Here is a 19052-nt window from a genome sequence, read left to right as displayed (position 1 = left end):
AACTTCGTGGATTTCAGCAAAGTTATTGCTATATAAATTGATCAGATAATGTATGTTTTAATTTCTCTATTATCAGGAAAATTAAATAAAAACATTTGTTTAGACAAAAGAAAATTAATTATAAAAATTCGTTCAATAAAAATGTACATTCACTCTTAATTCACTAACATGTTCATTTTTCCTAGGCAAAGAAAATTATTTACAATATTACACTTCAATGTTTTTGAATGGTCGTAGCAGTTGCAGAACCCAAATTGCACATTGGCTATTTTCTGCAGTGAGCATAGGCGTTCGTAGCTAGGTCTTCAAGCGCTTGCGAAATGTCCCTTTCGGTTGTTCCAACTTGCTCACAACACCCAATAGTAAGCCGCAAGGTACGAAGCTTGCCAAATATTTTTTTCTTTGATGCCAGCAAAGAAGCAACTTTCAATTCATCAACACTAACATTGCTGACATCTACGGTCACTTGCTCCAGGTCCGGCGCTGACAAGACGGATAAAATGCTGGCCTTTTTTCCCCTGAAATTTTGATAAATTTGTTATTTAAAATTCTGAAACTATATTATTTTCAGTTGTTATTTAATTTTTTATTAAAATTAATATGAACTAATAATTTTTTATCACCTTTTTTGGCTCCAACGCAGCTCCTTGAGACTGGTAAATGACTCAACTGTAATGACTGAGGTGTCGGTCATTTCCAAGCCTTCCAAGAAAAGCCTTTCAAGGTTTGGACAAGCTTTGAAAACGGTGGCAAATTTTAAGCACAATTTACTTTCGCTTCCAACGCGCAGCGAAAGAGTGTGCAGTTGTCCGCCATACCGCAAAAGAAATGCGTCAAGCATTCTGTTGGATGAAAAATTGTCCAACACCAAGACGCTCACATGTCGGAACTGCAGCAGCGAGTCGATGTTGGTATCGTTGCTGCCAATCCATTTCACCTGAATTAAAATTAAAACAAAATTGAGTTATTCTCATCTCATAAATATTCGTTTTGTTTCAAATCCAATTCTAGAATAACCGCTATATATATCCCTTGTTATCAAATTTAATAAGCATGTAAGAGTCCAAATTAAATTATACCTGCAAGCGGGTGACCTTCTGGAATAGCAGTGGCAGTTTCTCGCTGGCCGTCTCAGCTTCGACGCTTAACTGCTGCAAATCGGACCGTCCACAGCAAGTGTCGGTGTTCATGGGGGGTGGGTAGGATTGCCCGTCCACGTAGTCCTGTACCACCTGCAGCTTTGTTAGCCTCCTCACACAAAGCTGCGTCAGTGGGCCATTATTCAGCCGGCGACGCACCCCATCCTCGCCGACCATGAATTCCTCAAAGCGGAACACTTTCAAATTCTGAAAGCTGTGCTTTAAGGATGAGCGGCAGATGTCATCTTGCGGCAAATCAATCCTAGCTTGAAGATGGTTCAAGCTATTTTTTAAAGCCTCGCATATATGCCTAAGGTTGTAGTAACTAATGATTTGGAAATCTCCAAATTCGAGCTGTTTAAGATGTTGCATGTTGCAAATGCAATCAATCAATTGGTCTTCGATACTGGCAGGCTTGTATTGGAGATCGAGATTAAAAATGCTGCAATTCGTGAATTTCAGCGTCTCGATTTTCGGAAGGTGGATTAAGATCCATTTTAATATCTGCAATTTATGTGAACACATAATTTAGTCTAATGCGCATATAATTTACAATTTCCATTATTTACCACCAAGAGCTGCTTTTTCTGCATATGCAACGGACAGTATGACATCAGACCTCCGATATCCACTTCTTTTGGTTGTACTATCTTCAGTACGGCCTGGTACAACCTGAGTTGTTTCTTGTATTTATTAACTGACAAATCCTCGTCAGTGCACCGCTTGCTCAGCAATTCTTTCACCACCTTCTGCTGCAGGGAAATAGCTGTTAAAAGAGATAAACCTGATTAGCACGGATAAATGTCAGGATGAAAATTGTAACTTACGCAAAGAAGCCAATTGCAGAGTGTTGGCTTTCTTCCACTGAGGCACAACATAAAGCAAGATGTTTCTAATCACTGCCTCCATTGCCAGTTCCGCTAAGCTCTTGCCTTTCGTCAACGTGATGCTCAGGACGCATGGTTTTCCAAGTCCAGCCATTTTAATTTAGTATCCTACAAAATTTTTAGTGTAAATGAAAATCGGACAAAATTGGAAATTGAGAAAATTCGACACTTAAACTAAAAGAGTAAAAATAAAACGCGCTTGGTGTTGCTCCTTTTACTGCGGGTTTTCAATCAATAATTTTTAAGAAAAACACCCCTGGTTCGTGGTTCTGTTCCTTTTTCTCAATAGTTGTTGCGAATATCTGCAACACAGCTTATACCAAAAATACATGATAAGTGCGCCCTCCGACCCCTTACAGCCCGCAGAACTAGAGCGACTTCTTGGCCTCGCCGAGCCCTCTCGCTGCCGCCGAGCCATTCCTCTAACTCATCGTTGCGGCGGCTATCTCTCACGATCAATCGTCTCTCAGATATTATGGAATTCTAACTATTTTGTTGTAATTCCTTCAACAGCCAGAAGGGCCCAAACAAGATCAGTCAGACTTTGAAAATAAAAGATAAATTCTTACTGTGACTGGCAAGGCAAAAGAGGGGCAACTTCCAAATTGAGCCAGTACGTGAAGCAGAAAAATTGCTATTTCATTACGTTTTGAAAATCAATCATCCAGAATTGGTCAAGAGATAAAATGTCAAGAAAAACAACCAAGAAGGTAATAAACAAAATTAAAAACTCCCGTTCAAATTAAAGGATCTATAGATCGACAAGATATAACATTTTCTATGAGTGCGAGTGCACGCGTGGCTCTGGTATGAATTGCAGGAGAAGCAGCAGCAAAATGATTCAGAGCGAATTGAATAGGCGCTCTCGCTCAGGTACTCGGGTGGTGGCCAAATTGTGAATTAACCCTCGCCCCGCGTTCAAGGGGGTAAAGGTAAAAAACTACGTGATAGAGAGAAAAAATATCTTGCTCTGCACATGAGTGCCACCACTAAAGTCTTTGTATTTTTCACGCGGAACGTTTATTTTCCAAGCACGCAGAGAAAGATTTTTTTTGTTCTGGGTTGGACCAAGGTAAAGTCTTGTTGATCCGTCCTCTTAGAAAGTGCACGGTATTTTCCGAAACAAAATTTTCATAAAAAGATTGACGTATTAATATTTTTAGTAATTTTAGCATTGTTGCCATTTCCTGCTAATTTGTATAAATTGTAATTCAGTAATTTTGTTCCTGTTTAAAACAAATTTTGGCTGCACCATGCAGGTAAATGATATCTAAGTTCTCAAGCCATCCAGCTATTTTCGGCCACTGCATGGTTAGCCGCTAAGACTTATTAAGTTCATTATTGTAAGTTATACGCCTTAAAATAAAACAAACATAATACAATTTCTAGTTATTATAAGAACTATTCGGAACTATTGTACTAAAATGCAGACCACGTGGACTAAACTTAAACGAGCCTGAAAAGGAAAAAACCGTAATTCGGCTCTTAAAGGCAGACAAATAATCACGAATCGTCAAGCTTAATATTTATAAAAGTTGAAAGTGCACTCAGTTAGTGAAATTCGGCTGCCACCTCTTAAAAATGGCGAATCATCGCGGCACAACGTGGACCGCATGGAATTCAGAATAATTTGATGTCCTTTTAGCGATTTTTGAAAAATTTCGTTGAGAAGATATTAAATAAAACAAAATTTAAATGACTACGTGTATAACACATCAATTAAAATAATAACTTACGTTCGAATCGAAGTGTTAAGGTCTGGAAGAAGTAATTTTCTGTCAGAGCAGGTGGCTTATGCTGTATGGCACGCAGGAGACGCAGGAGAGAAATGAGCAGAACAATCTGGATCGGTCTGAAGTGCTGTTTATACATGGTGGCAAAAATCTAAACTAACCCACTCCAGTAAAGGAGGGGTAAGGGGTAACAACCCTGTGATGGGATCTGCCGCTTGTTGCTGAACGCATGAGCACCCGCTAAATCACACATTCTGAAAAGATCAAAATTCTTCCAGGGTATAAAAACATTTAATTTTGCGTTCTGGATGATCCTCTAATGAGTTGGAAGTTTTAGTTTTAAGTAGGAAGAAAGAACCCCGTTTCGAAAATTTTGGGCTAAATTAAGCCATTATAAATAAATAATTTAATTTATTTATTCAAATTATTTGAGGCTACATGGAATAAACATAATTAGTAATCAGCCGCCAGTCACTGCGTGACTTATTTGGTTAATTGTAAGATGCGCCAGCCATAACCGCCTTATTTTTAAATAATTTATAGATCTTAATATTCTGCTGTTTTATACATGAAAATTAACGTACTTCCATCAAACACGCAGTTTTGTTCGCTGATATGTGGAAGAGAGTGGCAGTTTTAGTCGACACGACGCGTGTGTTTTTTTTTCAATACACAGCCGGCTGCACACATTTATCGCAAGGGAAATATTCTAAATTTAAAAAAAAAATCCTGCGCTTGTGTTATTTTTTCTTTTTTCCCAGGAATTTACTTGTGGAATGTGCGTTGGAGCCAAGGGGAAAAACCATTATATGAAGGTGCATTCGTGACAGTATCCGAGTTGCTATATTATAGTGGACAAAAGAAGACTGAATTTTTTCCCATCCTATTCATTCTTTTGAATATAAGTAAACAACATTCTATTCCGTCGCACCCCATACTGAGAGCGTTGCTTGAACCTTTTTCCCAGGTATGGTTTTCAACGAAAAAATTCTGTAATGGCTTACATAAGGAGAGACTCTCCTTATTGTTAGGTCTAAAAGCTCATGCATGACAAATTAAATATTTTTCTCCAAACTTTTCATTACACCTCAGACATGGTTTTCGACCATAGGAACCATTCTAATAGGATTTATTGTATGCTCACTTTTACAACAAGTCATTTGAGTTTTATAAATTGTAAGAGAAAAACATTGGTGTTCCAAGGATTTTCACAAGTTAAAATTAAAAAAAGACAGCAAAAATCGAGAGAAGAAGCAAGCGAGCAAGCGGAGGGTGGAAAACTAGCGTACACGCGAGCCACTTATCAATGCAGGGCGACGAGGAATATCCCAATATTCTTCCATCTCCAATATACTCTTTATTCAAAAAGATCTCCTTCGAGACAGGCAGAATGGATAAATCACTGAAGTCCGCACGTGTTTATTAATATTTAATTAATTAGTATATTTCACTGAATCATATACAAATAGTAAGAGTTTAGCATCGAGGCTGTGTTATCCAGGCTCAATTTCTCAGCTGCTATCCCAGTGATTAATGAATTTATCGCGATGCTAAAATAAATGATAAAACTGTGTCGCTACACAGTATCCACAATATAATTATTTAATGGAAGAATTGCGATGAATAATGCAAATTAATAAAAACTTAATATAAGTCTCTACGGTGGACTGCTAGAAAGATTGTGGAAAATTGGAGCAATTTTTAATCACTATTATGACTATATGGTCTTTTGATTCTAAACGTTGTACAAATATTCAATACATTCAAAAGCATCTCGACCAATCAACAGGTCTCGTGCTGAGATATTAACAATGGTGACGTAATTCCCTTTTCTAGACAAAGGCAGAAATAGACGGAGTTTAGAATAAAATTACAAGTTTTAAATTTATTTTTGTAGCCTCCTGCTCAGCAAATCCCGTTTGCTATGAGCTCACTGGTTCCCAGGCCCCAATAACATGGATCAAGTGGCCCCAGTGACCGTAGAGGAGCTTGGGCCCAATGTGGCCATCTTTTCACCTCTCCGCACCAAGGACTTTGATTGAAACGCCAAACTTTTGTCCCTAAAGACGCTGGAAAGGTGCGCGGTAAGTCGTCGCAAGTGCTTATGTCATTCAGCATTTCGAGTCACAAAATTAACCACCTTTTGTCATCTCTGACATTGGGTAGCCAGTTTTAAGATCCCCGAAATACTCAAATATCTCCCATATATATTTCTTTCACACTCTTAGAATGCCTTACCGGGCTGGTTGCAAGCATGAAAAATATTTCTTATGAATTTATGTTAAAACTATATATAGGCCAAAAAATCAGTAAAATATTCCATAAGTTAATTAAACATAAGCCTTGATTGTTGTAAAACTTTCATGCTTAAGTGATTGAAATAAAAATTATATTTATGCAAAAAATGTAACAGATAAAAATCATTTAATTTTTGTGTTTATTAACTTCAAATTTTTATTTTCACTTATTGTTAGAAACACTTTCCAGACTTTTAGCAAACCGAGTTGGCAGGCTGCTCGCAGATGAAATTAGAAACTTCCGAGCATCTTTCATCCATAAGTCTGTCCTTGTAATAGGGAGCAATGTGTGCACACGCTTCGCCGCCCTGACCAAAAGAGTTGGGCTCTCTCCTTTCCTTGTTCCACAAGGCGCTGTCCTTAGGAAGAGCTTGGCTGTCATGCCATTTGAAATCGCCAGCCCTGCTTCCAACGTCCGACGCAGACACCCACCATTCCTTTTCTGGGAATCAAAGAAATTTAATTTCTTATAGAATAAATAATAATTATAGAATTTCAGTTTTTACCTCCATTCAAAAATTGCTTCACTTTCTGGAACAAAAGAGTCAATTCAGATTGCGTCTTTGGAGAAGCTAAGTGCATGGCGTGCTTCTTGCAGAAATCATTCGCTTGCTTCCAAGACAGCTGCAATAGTAATTGACGTGATGTATTGAATTTTAAAATCGTCGAAAAATGCTCACCTCTGAGGTGGAGAAGTAGTAATTTTTCTTGTTTGACAATCTCGTTATGTCTACCCGCATAAAAAAATATCGCCTGAGAATGTTCTAAGAATAAACCGACTTCGCCCAGGATTAATCTAAAAAATTAATTATATATGAACTTATGATACGGTTTTTCGTGATACTGGATTAATCTGTAGATTAATTTAAGAGAATATCCTTAGAATGTTCCAGGATTATTCTGCCGGGGTTTGTTTCAAAAAGCTCTAAAGAATGATCCTAGAACATTCTCAGAATATACTTATGGATTAATCTTTGGATTGATCTGGGATTAATATTTAGCGTATCAAATCTTAACTTTGTATTATTCTTTGAGGACAATCTTAGAATGTTCTTAGGTTATTCTAATATCATTTTAAGGTTAACATAGATTGTGACAAAAATTATCCCTAAATTATTCTTAAAATTACCCTCAGATTGTTCCTAGAATATTTCAAAATCTGTTATTACTATTACTGCGATATAATTGGGAATTATTTAAATAATTACAAACTTATTCAGTTAAATTTTTAAAATTTATTTGTTTTTAATCATATCAGGTACAAAATTTTCTCTCATTCGATGCCAGCACCGCCAATCTTGAAGCCCAAACTGCAGAACTTAAACGATTGTATCTTTTCCCGTCGTGCAAAATAGCTGCGGATGGCTTGAAGCTAAAAAAAGGGAGCGACTCGTAGAAAAAAATAAATCAAAGCTTTTTTCAATTAGCTGTGCTTGGAAAATGGAAGGTAGAAGTATGTCAAGTTCATGCATAATATTTTTCCATTTGCCATGCGAAGCCAATTGAATCAGAATGTGTAATAAATATTCTCGTAAGCGTACAAAAAATGCGACCGCGATTTACATGGAAAAATTATATTTTTCATCACCGATTTACAGTTTCCGCCACCCAAACTTAATTACGGGGTTCTAATTAAGAACATTAAGGACTGGAGAGGATCCCATATCAAAATATTGGTGGCGAAAACCGTACAAGTAGCGGCGAAAAGTGTAATTTTACCATAAAACCGTTGGATTTCAAAGTTGCGCGATCTGTTCTAATTTCTTTGGACGCTAATATATAAAATGGGACTTACCCTGTTAACCGCAAGATCCAGGCCATCCGTCCGAGTCCGCGGGACGTCCGTGTTGTCCCATACTGGCGGCGTCCGGCGTCCTGCGTCCGTTAATAACTTTGATTTGAACGGCGGTTGACCGTTGACGCGTTAGACAAAGAGAGCGAGGCAGGATTTTGTAAGTCTCTTGCTGCTGCTGCTCGCCAGTCCTGCTGCCACCGGCCGTCGCCCCTCCCCCGCTCCACAACAGAGGCAGGCAGCAGGCATTCCATGCAAGTGCGTGCATGCATGTGCAGCCGCCGCTACCACGCGCACACTAAAATCGCCCTTTTAACCCTTTTTTGGTCTTCTGACCTTAATTTACAAATTTGCCCGTTTGTCGGTAGCATTAATTAAGACTCCTTGTGTTAAGAAATTAATTTATTCAATCGAATTTATGATTTTTTACCTTTTTTAATCTGGGCAGCTTCTTTGAAAAAAGGCATCATAATTTTGTATTAGATAATGCGAAAAAGGTTTAGGTTTTAATATTAAAATTTAATTATCGACTTAATTAAAAAATATTTCCCAGAAAAATATTTTTGTGATATTATTTAACAATATGGCAGTTAATTTTCTTGATTAAATTATGTTTCATATTTAATTTTGTGTTTTTAATTGTAAGAAAAATATCTAAGTTCTTCTCTTTTAGGGTTTTTTAAAGAATATTCTAGGAACATTAAAAAAATATTTTGAATTAATCTCAGAATGATCCATGGAATAATCTGGGGATATTCTATTAACTATATTCAAATTTCCCCTTTGGGATTATTCTAGGGATGTTCTTGTAGATTAATCTCTAGATTGACTTTAGAACATTCTAAGGTTAATCTGAATTAATTCCAGGAAAATTCTATAAATTAATTTTTTAGATTAATCTCAGAATGATCTAAAGAATAATCTGAGGATATTTTTTTAGATTAATCTCTAGATTGATCTTAAACATTCATAGATTAATCTCAATTAATACAGGATTAATCCTGGATCATTTTTTTGGATTAATTTTTTCGGGTAAATTTTGATTAATCTAAGATTATTCCGGATATTCCTGGGTTATATTTTTTTATGCGGGTACATGGACACCTTGATTGAAGAACAATTTCATTAAAAAATATATATGATATATTTAGAAGAAAACACTAACCCACGCATTCCGCATGTTTGGCCACCTAAAAGAATTTTCCTCATGAAAATTAACATGTAAATTGAATTCTTAATAAATAAATTAATATTTAAACTTTGGTAATTTAAGTACCTCCTTCGCGAACAGAAATTCAAAGTCGCTTTTCAAACTCTGCAAGATTTTCTTTGTCTCGCTGATGTCGGCCTGAAAAAAATACTTCAGATATTGAATAGGATTATTCTTTAATATAAAATCCTCGCCTTGGTAATACTCAGGTCGTTCTTCAGATCTGCTACTTCCGTCGCCAGAGAGGTTATCTGCGAATCACATGAAATAATTGAGATTTAGGAAGAACGTTGATTAAGGGTTGAAAGAGAAACCTTTTGGGCAGAGTCTGCAGTCACAACAGCCGTGAAAGCAATGACGAGGAAAAAATAAAACGGCTGCATCTTCCTATAATGAATAGATAGCCCTAAAATCAAGGACATGGTTCATTTTTAGTGCACTTTTACAATATATTTTTATTTTGGGAAGAATTGTGGATGCTAAAAACTATTTTTTAAAAATTTTGAATGCTATTTTGCAATATCTAAATTGCGGAACAGAATGTTTAGAGCTCACCAAAGATAAGAAGAATGAAGAGATTTGTGAGCGAATAAATTTGGATGTCCTCCTTTTTATAGCTGATATGCTGAAAATCGAGAGAGGGAATGATATGCAAAAGAAAAAATGCGAAGTCAACACGAGACCAAACACAACATATACTTAATAATTTTGTGACTAAGCCGCACGAATGCAGAGAAAGAGAGTTTAAAGCTATTTAAACAATTTTTAGCAAAACATTTTTTCACCAAGAATGATAGCTAAAAATCAATTTTAAATTTGACAAAAATTTGCCTGAAAAGCGGTAAAATAAAACAAAATTCCAGGTTGATCGGGGAAAATCTATTTTCTTAAACTTGGTTGCAGGTCACAGTTGCAATAGAGAGTACAAAATGCAGATTTATTATAATTAAATCACGCTAACAGCTTCTGTCAATCTCAAGGTTCACTAAAACTTTTGACAACAATACATAAAAATGGTATTTTTCTTTTAAATTTTCAAAATAGCTTTTTTCAAAAGCATCCGATGGAAATCAAGAAAATATAATTTTAATTTGACAACAAATTTACAGAACTTTCCATTTTGTTCAGTTTGAGAAACCTATGCTAACAATAAAATTAGCATTCAAATTTGTGAGTAAATTATTTTCTGCTATTTGTTTGACAACAAATTGCTACAGTGTAAAAGGATAAAGTTGGAGGTCGGAGAAACAACTGATTAGAGGACACATAAATTTGGGGCGCGAACTTAGGCCCTTAGATATCAGGACAACAACAACAACAACAGCAGCGACAGAATTCTGCTTGCTTCTTATATTCCATCGCTTTAAATAATTGACGATTAACATCATAACATGATTTCTAATGAATCTAATTTCAAAAATTCAGTTTTTTTTGTGGGAAAAGAAGCCTGCAGTATTTTTAAAATCGCATATTTATTTTGCCAAATCGATTAGTAACACGCACATAAATTTGAGTTTTCGTGGCTATTAATAATTCTTTCCTCAAAGTTTCTGCCGTCCTTCTGTCTTAATGTACTTTACAAACTGTATGCAACCTGCAACGCACCTCTAAAGTAGAGCACTGTGCGGTTGCGGTTTTGGTACTAAAAAACCGCAAACCGCCCACCACAACCGCAGATGCGGTTATAATTTTGCGGTTGCGGTGCGGTTGCGGTTTCATTTTTGCGGTTGCGGTGGAACCACCAAAAACCGCAAATCTTGAGAATCAAAATTTACCATTTTTATTATGCGACTGTTTAGCACGGGTAGGGCGTCGCGCGGAAAGGGTAGGGCGTCACGCGTAACGGGTAGGGCGTCGCGCGGGACGTGTAGGGCGTCCCGCGAGATGGGTAGGGCGTCCCGCAGTCAAGCGGGTCGGGTAGGGCGTCCCGCGAGATGGGTAGGGCGTCCCGCAGTCAAGCGGGACGGGTGGGGCGTCCCGCAGTCACGCGGGACGGGTAGGGCGTCCCCCGAGACGGGTAGGGCGTCCCGCAGTCACGCGGGATGGGTAGGGCGTCCCGCAGTCACGCGGGACGGGTAGGGCGTCCCGCGAGACGGGTAGGGCATCCCGCGAGACGGGTAGGGCGTCCCGCAGTCAAGCGGGACGGGTAGGGCATCCCGCGAGATGGGTAGGGCGTCCCGCAGTCAAGCGGGACGGGTAGGGTGTCCCGCGAGACGGGCAGGGCGTCCCGCAGTCAAGCGGGACGGGTAGGGCGTCCCGCAAGCACGCGGGACGGGTAGGGTGTCCCGCGAGATGGGTAGGGCATCCCGCAGTCAAGCGGGACGGGTAGGGCGTCCCGCAAGCACGCGGGACGGGTAGGGCGTCCCGCGAGACGGGTAGGGCGTCCCGCAAGCACGCGGGACGGGTAGGGCGTCCCGCGAGATGGGTAGGGTTTCCCGCAAGCACGCGGGACGGGTAGGGCGTCCCGCGAGATGGGTAGGGCGTCCCGCAGTCAAGCGGGACGGGTAGGGCGTCCCGCGAGACGGGTAGGGCGTCCCGCGAGACGGGTAGGGCGTCCCGCAGTCAAGCGGGACGGGAATGGCGTCCCGCGAGACGGGTAGGGCGTCCCGCAGTCAAGCGGGACGGGTAGGGCGTCCCGCGAGACGGTTAGGGCGTCCCGCAAGCACGCGGAACGTGTAGGGCGTCCCGCGAGATGGGTAGGGCGTCCCGCGAGATGGGTAGGGCGTCCCGCAGTCAAGCGGGTCGGGTAGGGCGTCCCGCGAGATGGGTAGGGCGTCCCGCAGTCAAGCGGGACGGGTGGGGCGTCCCGCGAGACGGGTAGGGCGTCCCGCAGTCAAGCGGGACGGGTAGGGCGTCCCGCGAGATGGGTAGGGCGTCCCGCAGTCAAGCGGGATGGGTAGGGCGTCCCGCGAGACGGATAGGGCGTCCCGCAAGCACGCGGGACGGGTAGGGCGTCCCGCGAGATGGGTAGGGCGTCCCGCAGTCAAGCGGGACGGGTAGGGCGTCCCGCGAGACACGGGTAGGGCGTCCCGCAAGCACGCGGGACGGGTAGGGCGTCCCGCGAGATGGGTAGGGCGTCCCGCAGTCAAGCGGGACGGGTAGGGCGTCCCGCGAGATGGGTAGGGCGTCCCGCAGTCAAGCGGGACGGGTAGGGCGTCCCGCGAGACGGGTAGGGCGTCCCGCAAGCACGCGGGACGGGTAGGGCATCCCGCGAGACGGGTAGGGCGTCCCGCAGTCAAGCGGGACGGGTAGGGCGTCCCGCGAGATGGGTAGGGCGTCCCGCAGTCAAGCGGGACGGGTAGGGCGTCCCGCGAGATGGGTAGGGCGTCCCGCAGTCAAGCGGGACGGGTAGGGCGTCCCGCGAGACGGGTAGGGTGTCCCGCAAGCACGCGGGACGGGTTGGGCGTCCCGCGAGATTGGTAGGGCGTCCCGCAGTCAAGCGGGACGGGTAGGGCGTCCCGCGAGACGGGTAGGGCGTCCCGCAAGCACGCGGGACGGGTAGGGCGTCCCGCGAGATGGGTAGGGCGTCCCGCAGTCAAGCGGGACGGGTAGGGCGTCCCGCGAGATGGGTAGGGCGTCCCGCAGTCAAGCGGGACGGGTAGGGCGTCCCGCGAGACGGGTAGGGTGTCCCGCAAGCACGCGGGACGGGTTGGGCGTCCCGCGAGATTGGTAGGGCGTCCCGCAGTGAAGCGGGACGGGTAGGGCGTCCCGCGAGACGGGTAGGGCGTCCCGCAAGCACGCGGGACGGGTAGGGCGTCCCGCGAGATGGGTAGGGCGTCCCGCAGTCAAGCGGGACGGGTAGGGCGTCCCGCGAGACGGGTAGGGTGTCCCGCAAGCACGCGGGACGGGTTGGGCGTCCCGCGAGACGGGTAGGGCGTCCCGCGAGACGGGTAGGGCGTCCCGCAGTCACGCGGGACGGGGAGGGCGTCCCGCGAGACGGGTAGGGCGTCCCGCAAGCACGCGGGACGGGTAGGGCGTCCCGCGAGACGGGTAGGGCGTCCCGCAGTCACGCGGGACGGGTAGGGCGTCCCGCAGTCACGCGGGACGGGTAGGGCGTCCCGCGAGATGGGTAGGGCGTCCCGCAGTCAAGCGGGACGGGTAGGGCGTCCCGCGAGACGGGTAGGGTGTCCTGCAGTCAAGCGGGACGGGTAGGGCGTCCCGCGAGATGGGTAGGGCGTCCCGCAGTCAAGCGGGACGGGTAGGGCGTCCCGCAAGACGGGTAGGGTGTCCCGCAAGCACGCGGGACGGGTTGGGCGTCCCGCGAGATTGGTAGGGCGTCCCGCAGTCAAGCGGGACGGGTAGGGCGTCCCGCGAGACGGGTAGGGCGTCCCGCAGTCAAGCGGGACGGGTAGGGCGTCCCGCGAGACGGGTAGGGCGTCCCGCAAGCACGCGGGACGGGTAGGGCGTCCCGCGAGACGGGTAGGGCGTCCCGCAAGCACGCGGGACGGGTAGGGCGTCCCGCAGTCACGCGGGACGGGTAGGGCGTCCCGCGAGACGGGTAGGGCGTCCCGCAGTCAAGCGGGACGGGTAGGGCGTCCCGCGAGACGGGTAGGGCGTCCCGCAAGCACGCGGGACGGGTAGGGCGTCCCGCAGTCACGCGGGACGGTTAGGGCGTCCCGCGAGACGGGTAGGGCGTCCCGCAGTCAAGCGGGACGGGTAGGGCGTCCCGCGAGACGGGTAGGGCGTCCCGCAGTCACGCGGGACGGGTAGGGCGTCCCGCGAGACGGGTAGGGCGTCCCGCAGTCACGCGGGACGGGTAGGGCGTCCCGAAAGCACGCGGGACGGGTAGGGCGTCCCGCGAGACGGGTAGGGCGTCCCGCAAGCACGCGGGACGGGTAGGGCGTCCCGCGAGATGGGTAGGGCGTCCCGCAGTCAAGCGGGACGGGTAGGGCGTCCCGCGAGACGGGTAGGGCGTCCCGCAAGCACGCGGGACGGGTAGGGCGTCCCGCAGTCATGCGGGACGGGTAGGGCGTCCCGCGAGACGGGTAGGGCATCCCGCGAGACGGGTAGGGCGTCCCGCAAGCACGCGGGACGGGTAGGGCATCCCGCGAGACGGGTAGGGCGTCCCGCAGTCAAGCGGGACGGGTAGGGCGTCCCGCGAGATGGGTAGGGCGTCCCGCAGTCAAGCGGGACGGGTAGGGCGTCCCGCGAGACGGGTAGGGCGTCCCGCAAGCACGCGGGACGGGTTGGACGTCCCGCGAGATTGGTAGGGCGTCCCGCAGTCAAGCGGGATGGGTAGGGCGTCCCGCGAGACGGGTAGGGCGTCCCGCAAGCACGCGGGACGGGTAGGGCGTCCCGCGAGATTGGTAGGGCGTCCTGCAGTCAAGCGGGATGGGTAGGACGTCCCGCAAGCACGCGGGACGGGTAGGGCGTCCCGCAGTCATGCGGGACGGGTAGGGCGTCCCGCGAGACGGGTAGGGCATCCCGCGAGACGGGTAGAGCGTCCCGCAAGCACGCGGGACGGGTAGGGCATCCCGCGAGACGGGTAGGGCGTCCCGCAGTCAAGCGGGACGGGTAGGGCGTCCCGCGAGATGGGTAGGGCGTCCCGCAGTCAAGCGGGACGGGTAGGGCGTCCCGCGAGACGGGTAGGGCGTCCCGCAAGCACGCGGGACGGGTTGGGCGTCCCGCGAGATTGGTAGGGCGTCCCGCAGTCAAGCGGGATGGGTAGGGCGTCCCGCGAGACGGGTAGGGCGTCCCGCAAGCACGCGGGACGGGTAGGGCGTCCCGCGAGATTGGTAGGGCGTCCCGCAGTCAAGCGGGATGGGTAGGGCGTCCCGCGAGACGGGTAGGGCGTCCCGCAAGCACGCGGGACGGGTAGGGCGTCCCGCGAGACGGGTAGGGCATCCCGCGAGACGGGTAGGGCGTCCCGCAGTCACGCGGGACGGGTAGGGCGTCCCGCGGGACGGGTAGGGCGTCCCGCGAGACGGGTAGGGCGTCCCGCAGTCAAGCGGGACGGGTAGGGCGTCCCGCGAGACGGGTAGGGCGTCCCGCAAGCACGCGGGACGGGTAGGGCGTCCCGCAGTCATGCGGGACGGGTAGGGCGTCCCGCGAGACGGGTAGGGCATCCCGCGAGACGGGTAGGGCGTCCCGCAGTCACGCGGGACGGGTAGGGCGTCCCGCGAGACGGGTAGGGCGTCCCGCGAGACGGGTAGGGCGTCCCGCAGTCACGCGGGACGGGGAGGGCGTCCCGCGAGACGGGTAGGGCGTCCCGCAAGCACGCGGGACGGGTAGGGCGTCCCGCGAGACGGGTAGGGCGTCCCGCAGTCACGCGGGACGGGTAGGGCGTCCCGCAGTCACGCGGGACGGGTAGGGCGTCCCGCAGTCGCGCGGGACGGGTAGGGCGTCCCGCAGTCACGCGGGACGGGTAGGGCGTCCCGCGAGACGGGTAGGGCGTCCCGCAGTCACGCGGGATGGGTAGGGCGTCCCGCAGTCACGCGGGATGGGTAGGGCGTCCCGCGAGATGGGTAGGGCGTCCCGCAGTCAAGCGGGACGGGTAGGGCGTCCCGCGAGACGGGTAGGGTGTCCCGCAAGCACGCGGGACGGGTTGGGCGTCCCGCGAGATTGGTAGGGCGTCCCGCAGTCATGCGGGACGGGTAGGGCGTCCCGCGAGACGGGTAGGGCATCCCGCGAGACGGGTAGGGCGTCCCGCGAGATTGGTAGGGCGTCCCGCAGTCAAGCGGGATGGGTAGGGCGTCCCGCGAGACGGGTAGGGCGTCCCGCAAGCACGCGGGACGGGTAGGGCGTCCCGCGAGACGGGTAGGGCATCCCGCGAGACGGGTAGGGCGTCCCGCAGTCACGCGGGACGGGTAGGGCGTCCCGCGGGACGGGTAGGGCGTCCCGCGAGATGGGTAGGGCGTCCCGCAGTCAAGCGGGACGGGTAGGGCGTCCCGCGAGACGGGTAGGGCGTCCCGCAAGCACGCGGGACGGGTAGGGCGTCCCGCAGTCATGCGGGACGGGTAGGGCGTCCCGCGAGACGGGTAGGGCATCCCGCGAGACGGGTAGGGCGTCCCGCAGTCACGCGGGACGGGTAGGGCGTCCCGCGAGACGGGTAGGGCGTCCCGCGAGACGGGTAGGGCGTCCCGCAGTCACGCGGGACGGGGAGGGCGTCCCGCGAGACGGGTAGGGCGTCCCGCAAGCACGCGGGGCGGGTAGGGCGTCCCGCGAGACGGGTAGGGCGTCCCGCAGTCACGCGGGACGGGTAGGGCGTCCCGCAGTCACGCGGGACGGGTAGGGCGTCCCGCGAGATGGGTAGGGCGTCCCGCAGTCAAGTGGGACGGGTAGGGCGTCCCGCGAGACGGGTAGGGTGTCCTGCAGTCAAGCGGGACGGGTAGGGCGTCCCGCGAGATGGGTAGGGCGTCCCGCAGTCAAGCGGGATGGGTAGGGCGTCCCGCGAGACGGGTAGGGCGTCCCGCAAGCACGCGGGACGGGTAGGGCGTCCCGCGAGACGGGTAGGGTGTCCCGCAAGCACGCGGGACGGGTTGGGCGTCCCGCGAGATTGGTAGGGCGTCCCGCAGTCATGCGGGACGGGTAGGGCGTCCCGCGAGACGGGTAGGGCATCCCGCGAGACGGGTAGGGCGTCCCGCAGTCACGCGGGACGGGTAGGGCGTCCCGCGAGACGGGTAGGGCGTCCCGCGAGACGGGTAGGGCGTCCCGCAGTCACGCGGGACGGGGAGGGCGTCCCGCGAGACGGGTAGGGCGTCCCGCCAGCACGCGGGACGGGTAGGGCGTCCCGCGAGACGGGTAGGGCGTCCCGCAGTCACGCGGGACGGGTAGGGCGTCCCGCAGTCACGCGGGACGGGTAGGGCGTCCCGCGAGATGGGTAGGGCGTCCCGCAGTCAAGCGGGACGGGTAGGGCGTCCCGCGAGACGGGTAGGGTGTCCTGCAGTCAAGCGGGACGGGTAGGGCGTCCCGCGAGATGGGTAGGGCGTCCCGCAGTCAAGCGGGACGGGTAGGGCGTCCCGCGAGACGGGTAGGGTGTCCCGCAAGCACGCGGGACGGGTTGGGCGTCCCGCGAGATTGGTAGGGCGTCCCGCAGTCAAGCGGGACGGGTAGGGCGTCCCGCGAGACGGGTAGGGCGTCCCGCAAGCACGCGGGACGGGTAGGGCGTCCCGCGAGACGGGTAGGGCGTCCCGCAAGCACGCGGGACGGGTAGGGCGTCCCGCGAGATGGGTAGGGCGTCCCGCAGTCAAGCGGGACGGGTAGGGCGTCCCGCGAGACGGGTAGGGCGGCCCGCAAGCACGCGGGACGGGTAGGGCGTCACGCGAGACGGGTAGGGCGTCCCGCGAGATGGGTAGGGCGTCCCGCAGTCAAGCGGGACGGGTAGGGCGTCCCGCGAGACGGGTAGGGCGTCCCGCAAGCACGCGGGACGGGTAGGGCGTCCCGCGAGACGGGTAGGGCGTCCCGCGAGACGGGGAGGGCGTCCCGCAGTCACGCGGGACGGGTAGGGCGTCCCGCGAGACGGGTAGGGCGTCCCGCAGGCACGCGGGACGGGTAGGGCGTCCCGCGAGACGGGTAGGGCGTCCCGCAAGCACGCGGGACGGGTAGGGCGTCCCGCGAGATGGGTAGGGCGTCCCGCAGTCAAGCGGGATGGGTAGGGCGTCCCGCGAGACGGGTAGGGCGTCCCGCAAGCACGCGGGACGGGTAGGGCGTCCCGCGAGATTGGTAGGGCGTCCCGCAGTCAAGCGGGACGGGTAGGGCATCCCGCGAGACGGGTAGGGCGTCCCGCAAGCACGCGGGACGGGTAGAGCGTCCCGAAAGCACGCGGGACGGGTAGGGCGTCCCGCGAGATGGGTAGGGCGTCCCGCAGTCAAGCGGGACGGGTAGGGCGTCCCGCGAGACGGGTAGGGCGTCCCGCAAGCACGCGGGACGGGTAGGGCGTCCCGCGAGATGGGTAGGGCGTCCCGCGAGATGGGTAGGGCGTCCCGCAGTCAAGCGGGACGGGTAGGGCGTCCCGCGAGACGGGTAGGGCGTCCCGCAAGCACGCGGGACGGGTAGGGCGTCCCGCGAGACGGGTAGGGCGTCCCGCGAGACGGGTAGGGCGTCCCGCAGTCACGCGGGACGGGTAGGGCGTCCCGCGAGACGGGTAGGGCGTCCCGCGAGACGGGTAGGGCGTCCCGCAGTCACGCGGGATGGGTAGGGCGTCCCGCAGTCGCGCGGGACGGGTAGGGCGTCCCGCAGTCACGCGGGACGGGTAGGGCGTCCCGCGAGACGGGTAGGGCGTCCCGCAGTCACGCGGGATGGGTAGGGCGTCCCGCAGTCACGCGGGATGGGTAGGGCGTCCCGCGAGATGGGTAGGGCGTCCCGCAGTCAAGCGGGACGGGTAGGGCGTCCCGCGAGACGGGTAGGGTGTCCCGCAAGCACGCGGGACGGGTTGGGCGTCCCGCGAGATTGGTAGGGCGTCCCGCAGTCATGCGGGACGGGTAGGGCGTCCCGCGAGACGGGTAGGGCGTCCCGCAAGCACGCGGGACGGGTAGGGCGTCCCGCGAGATGGGTAGAGCGTCCCGCAGTCAAGCGGGACGGGTAGGGCGTCCCGCGAGATGGGTAGGGCGTCCCGCAGTCAAGCGGGACGGGTAGGGCGTCCCGCGAGACGGGTAGGGTGTCCCGCAAGCACGCGGGACGGGTTGGGCGTCCCGCGAGATTGGTAGGGCGTCCCGCAGTCAAGCGGGACGGGTAGGGCGTCCCGCGAGACGGGTAGGGCGTCCCGCAAGCACGCGGGACGGGTTGGGCGTCCCGCGAGATGGGTAGGGCGTCCCGCAGTCAAGCGGGACGGGTAGGGCGTCCCGCGAGACGGGTAGGGTGTCCCGCAAGCACGCGGGACGGGTTGGGCGTCCCGCGAGATTGGTAGGGCGTCCCGCAGTCAAGCGGGACGGGTAGGGCGTCCCGCGAGACGGGTAGGGCGTCCCGCAAGCACGCGGGACGGGTAGGGCGTCCCGCGAGATGGGTAGGGCGTCCCGCAGTCAAGCGGGACGGGTAGGGCGTCCCGCGAGATGGGTAG

At 52.4% G+C, this 19052-nt stretch overlaps 2 protein-coding genes and 1 long non-coding RNA gene across 3 annotated transcripts; all 3 read right to left on the bottom strand.

The window, feature by feature from the left end:
* Window positions 1–116: 116 nt before the first annotated feature.
* LOC135948047 (uncharacterized) lies at window positions 117–1629 on the bottom strand. Its single transcript, XM_065497108.1, has 3 exons — window positions 1080–1629; window positions 624–937; window positions 117–518 (listed from the first exon to the last, which is right to left on the bottom strand). The coding sequence occupies exons 1-3, from the start codon at window positions 1509–1511 to the stop codon at window positions 266–268; spliced, it is 999 nt and encodes a 332-aa protein (XP_065353180.1). The 5' UTR covers window positions 1512–1629; the 3' UTR covers window positions 117–265.
* A 4537-nt stretch (window positions 1630–6166) lies between these two features.
* On the bottom strand, window positions 6167–6784 carry LOC135934058 (collectin-12-like). Its single transcript, XM_065475570.1, has 3 exons — window positions 6737–6784; window positions 6563–6680; window positions 6167–6498 (listed from the first exon to the last, which is right to left on the bottom strand). Exons 2-3 carry the CDS (start codon window positions 6636–6638, stop codon window positions 6251–6253), a joined length of 324 nt encoding a protein of 107 aa, XP_065331642.1. The 5' UTR covers window positions 6639–6680; window positions 6737–6784; the 3' UTR covers window positions 6167–6250.
* Window positions 6785–7281: 497 nt separating this feature from the next.
* On the bottom strand, window positions 7282–8937 carry LOC135934059 (uncharacterized). The gene is made up of 2 exons (XR_010574057.1): window positions 7852–8937; window positions 7282–7428 (listed from the first exon to the last, which is right to left on the bottom strand). It is a non-coding gene; the product is annotated as an uncharacterized LOC135934059 (long non-coding RNA).
* Between the last annotated feature and the right edge of the window lie 10115 nt (window positions 8938–19052).

This window comes from Cloeon dipterum, chromosome 1 (genome assembly GCF_949628265.1).
Source record: "Cloeon dipterum chromosome 1, ieCloDipt1.1, whole genome shotgun sequence".
In the NCBI taxonomy this organism is placed as follows: Eukaryota; Metazoa; Arthropoda; class Insecta; order Ephemeroptera; family Baetidae; genus Cloeon; species Cloeon dipterum.
The sequence above is the reverse complement of the archived record's forward strand: the minus strand, read 5'-3'. Positions and strand labels throughout refer to the sequence as shown.

Coding starts and splice junctions, on each gene's coding strand:
- LOC135948047 (XM_065497108.1), bottom strand. CDS start 1,511: ATGCAACATCTTAAACAGCTCGAATTTGGAGATTTCCAAATCATTAGT. Junction 938..1,079: donor AGAAGGTCACCCGCTTGCAG/GTATAATTTAAT, acceptor ATTTTAATTCAG/GTGAAATGGATTGGCAGCAA. Junction 519..623: donor CTGCGTTGGAGCCAAAAAAG/GTGATAAAAAAT, acceptor TCAAAATTTCAG/GGGAAAAAAGGCCAGCATTT.
- LOC135934058 (XM_065475570.1), bottom strand. CDS start 6,638: ATGCACTTAGCTTCTCCAAAGACGCAATCTGAATTGACTCTTTTGTTC. Junction 6,499..6,562: donor GAAGCAATTTTTGAATGGAG/GTAAAAACTGAA, acceptor TTTGATTCCCAG/AAAAGGAATGGTGGGTGTCT.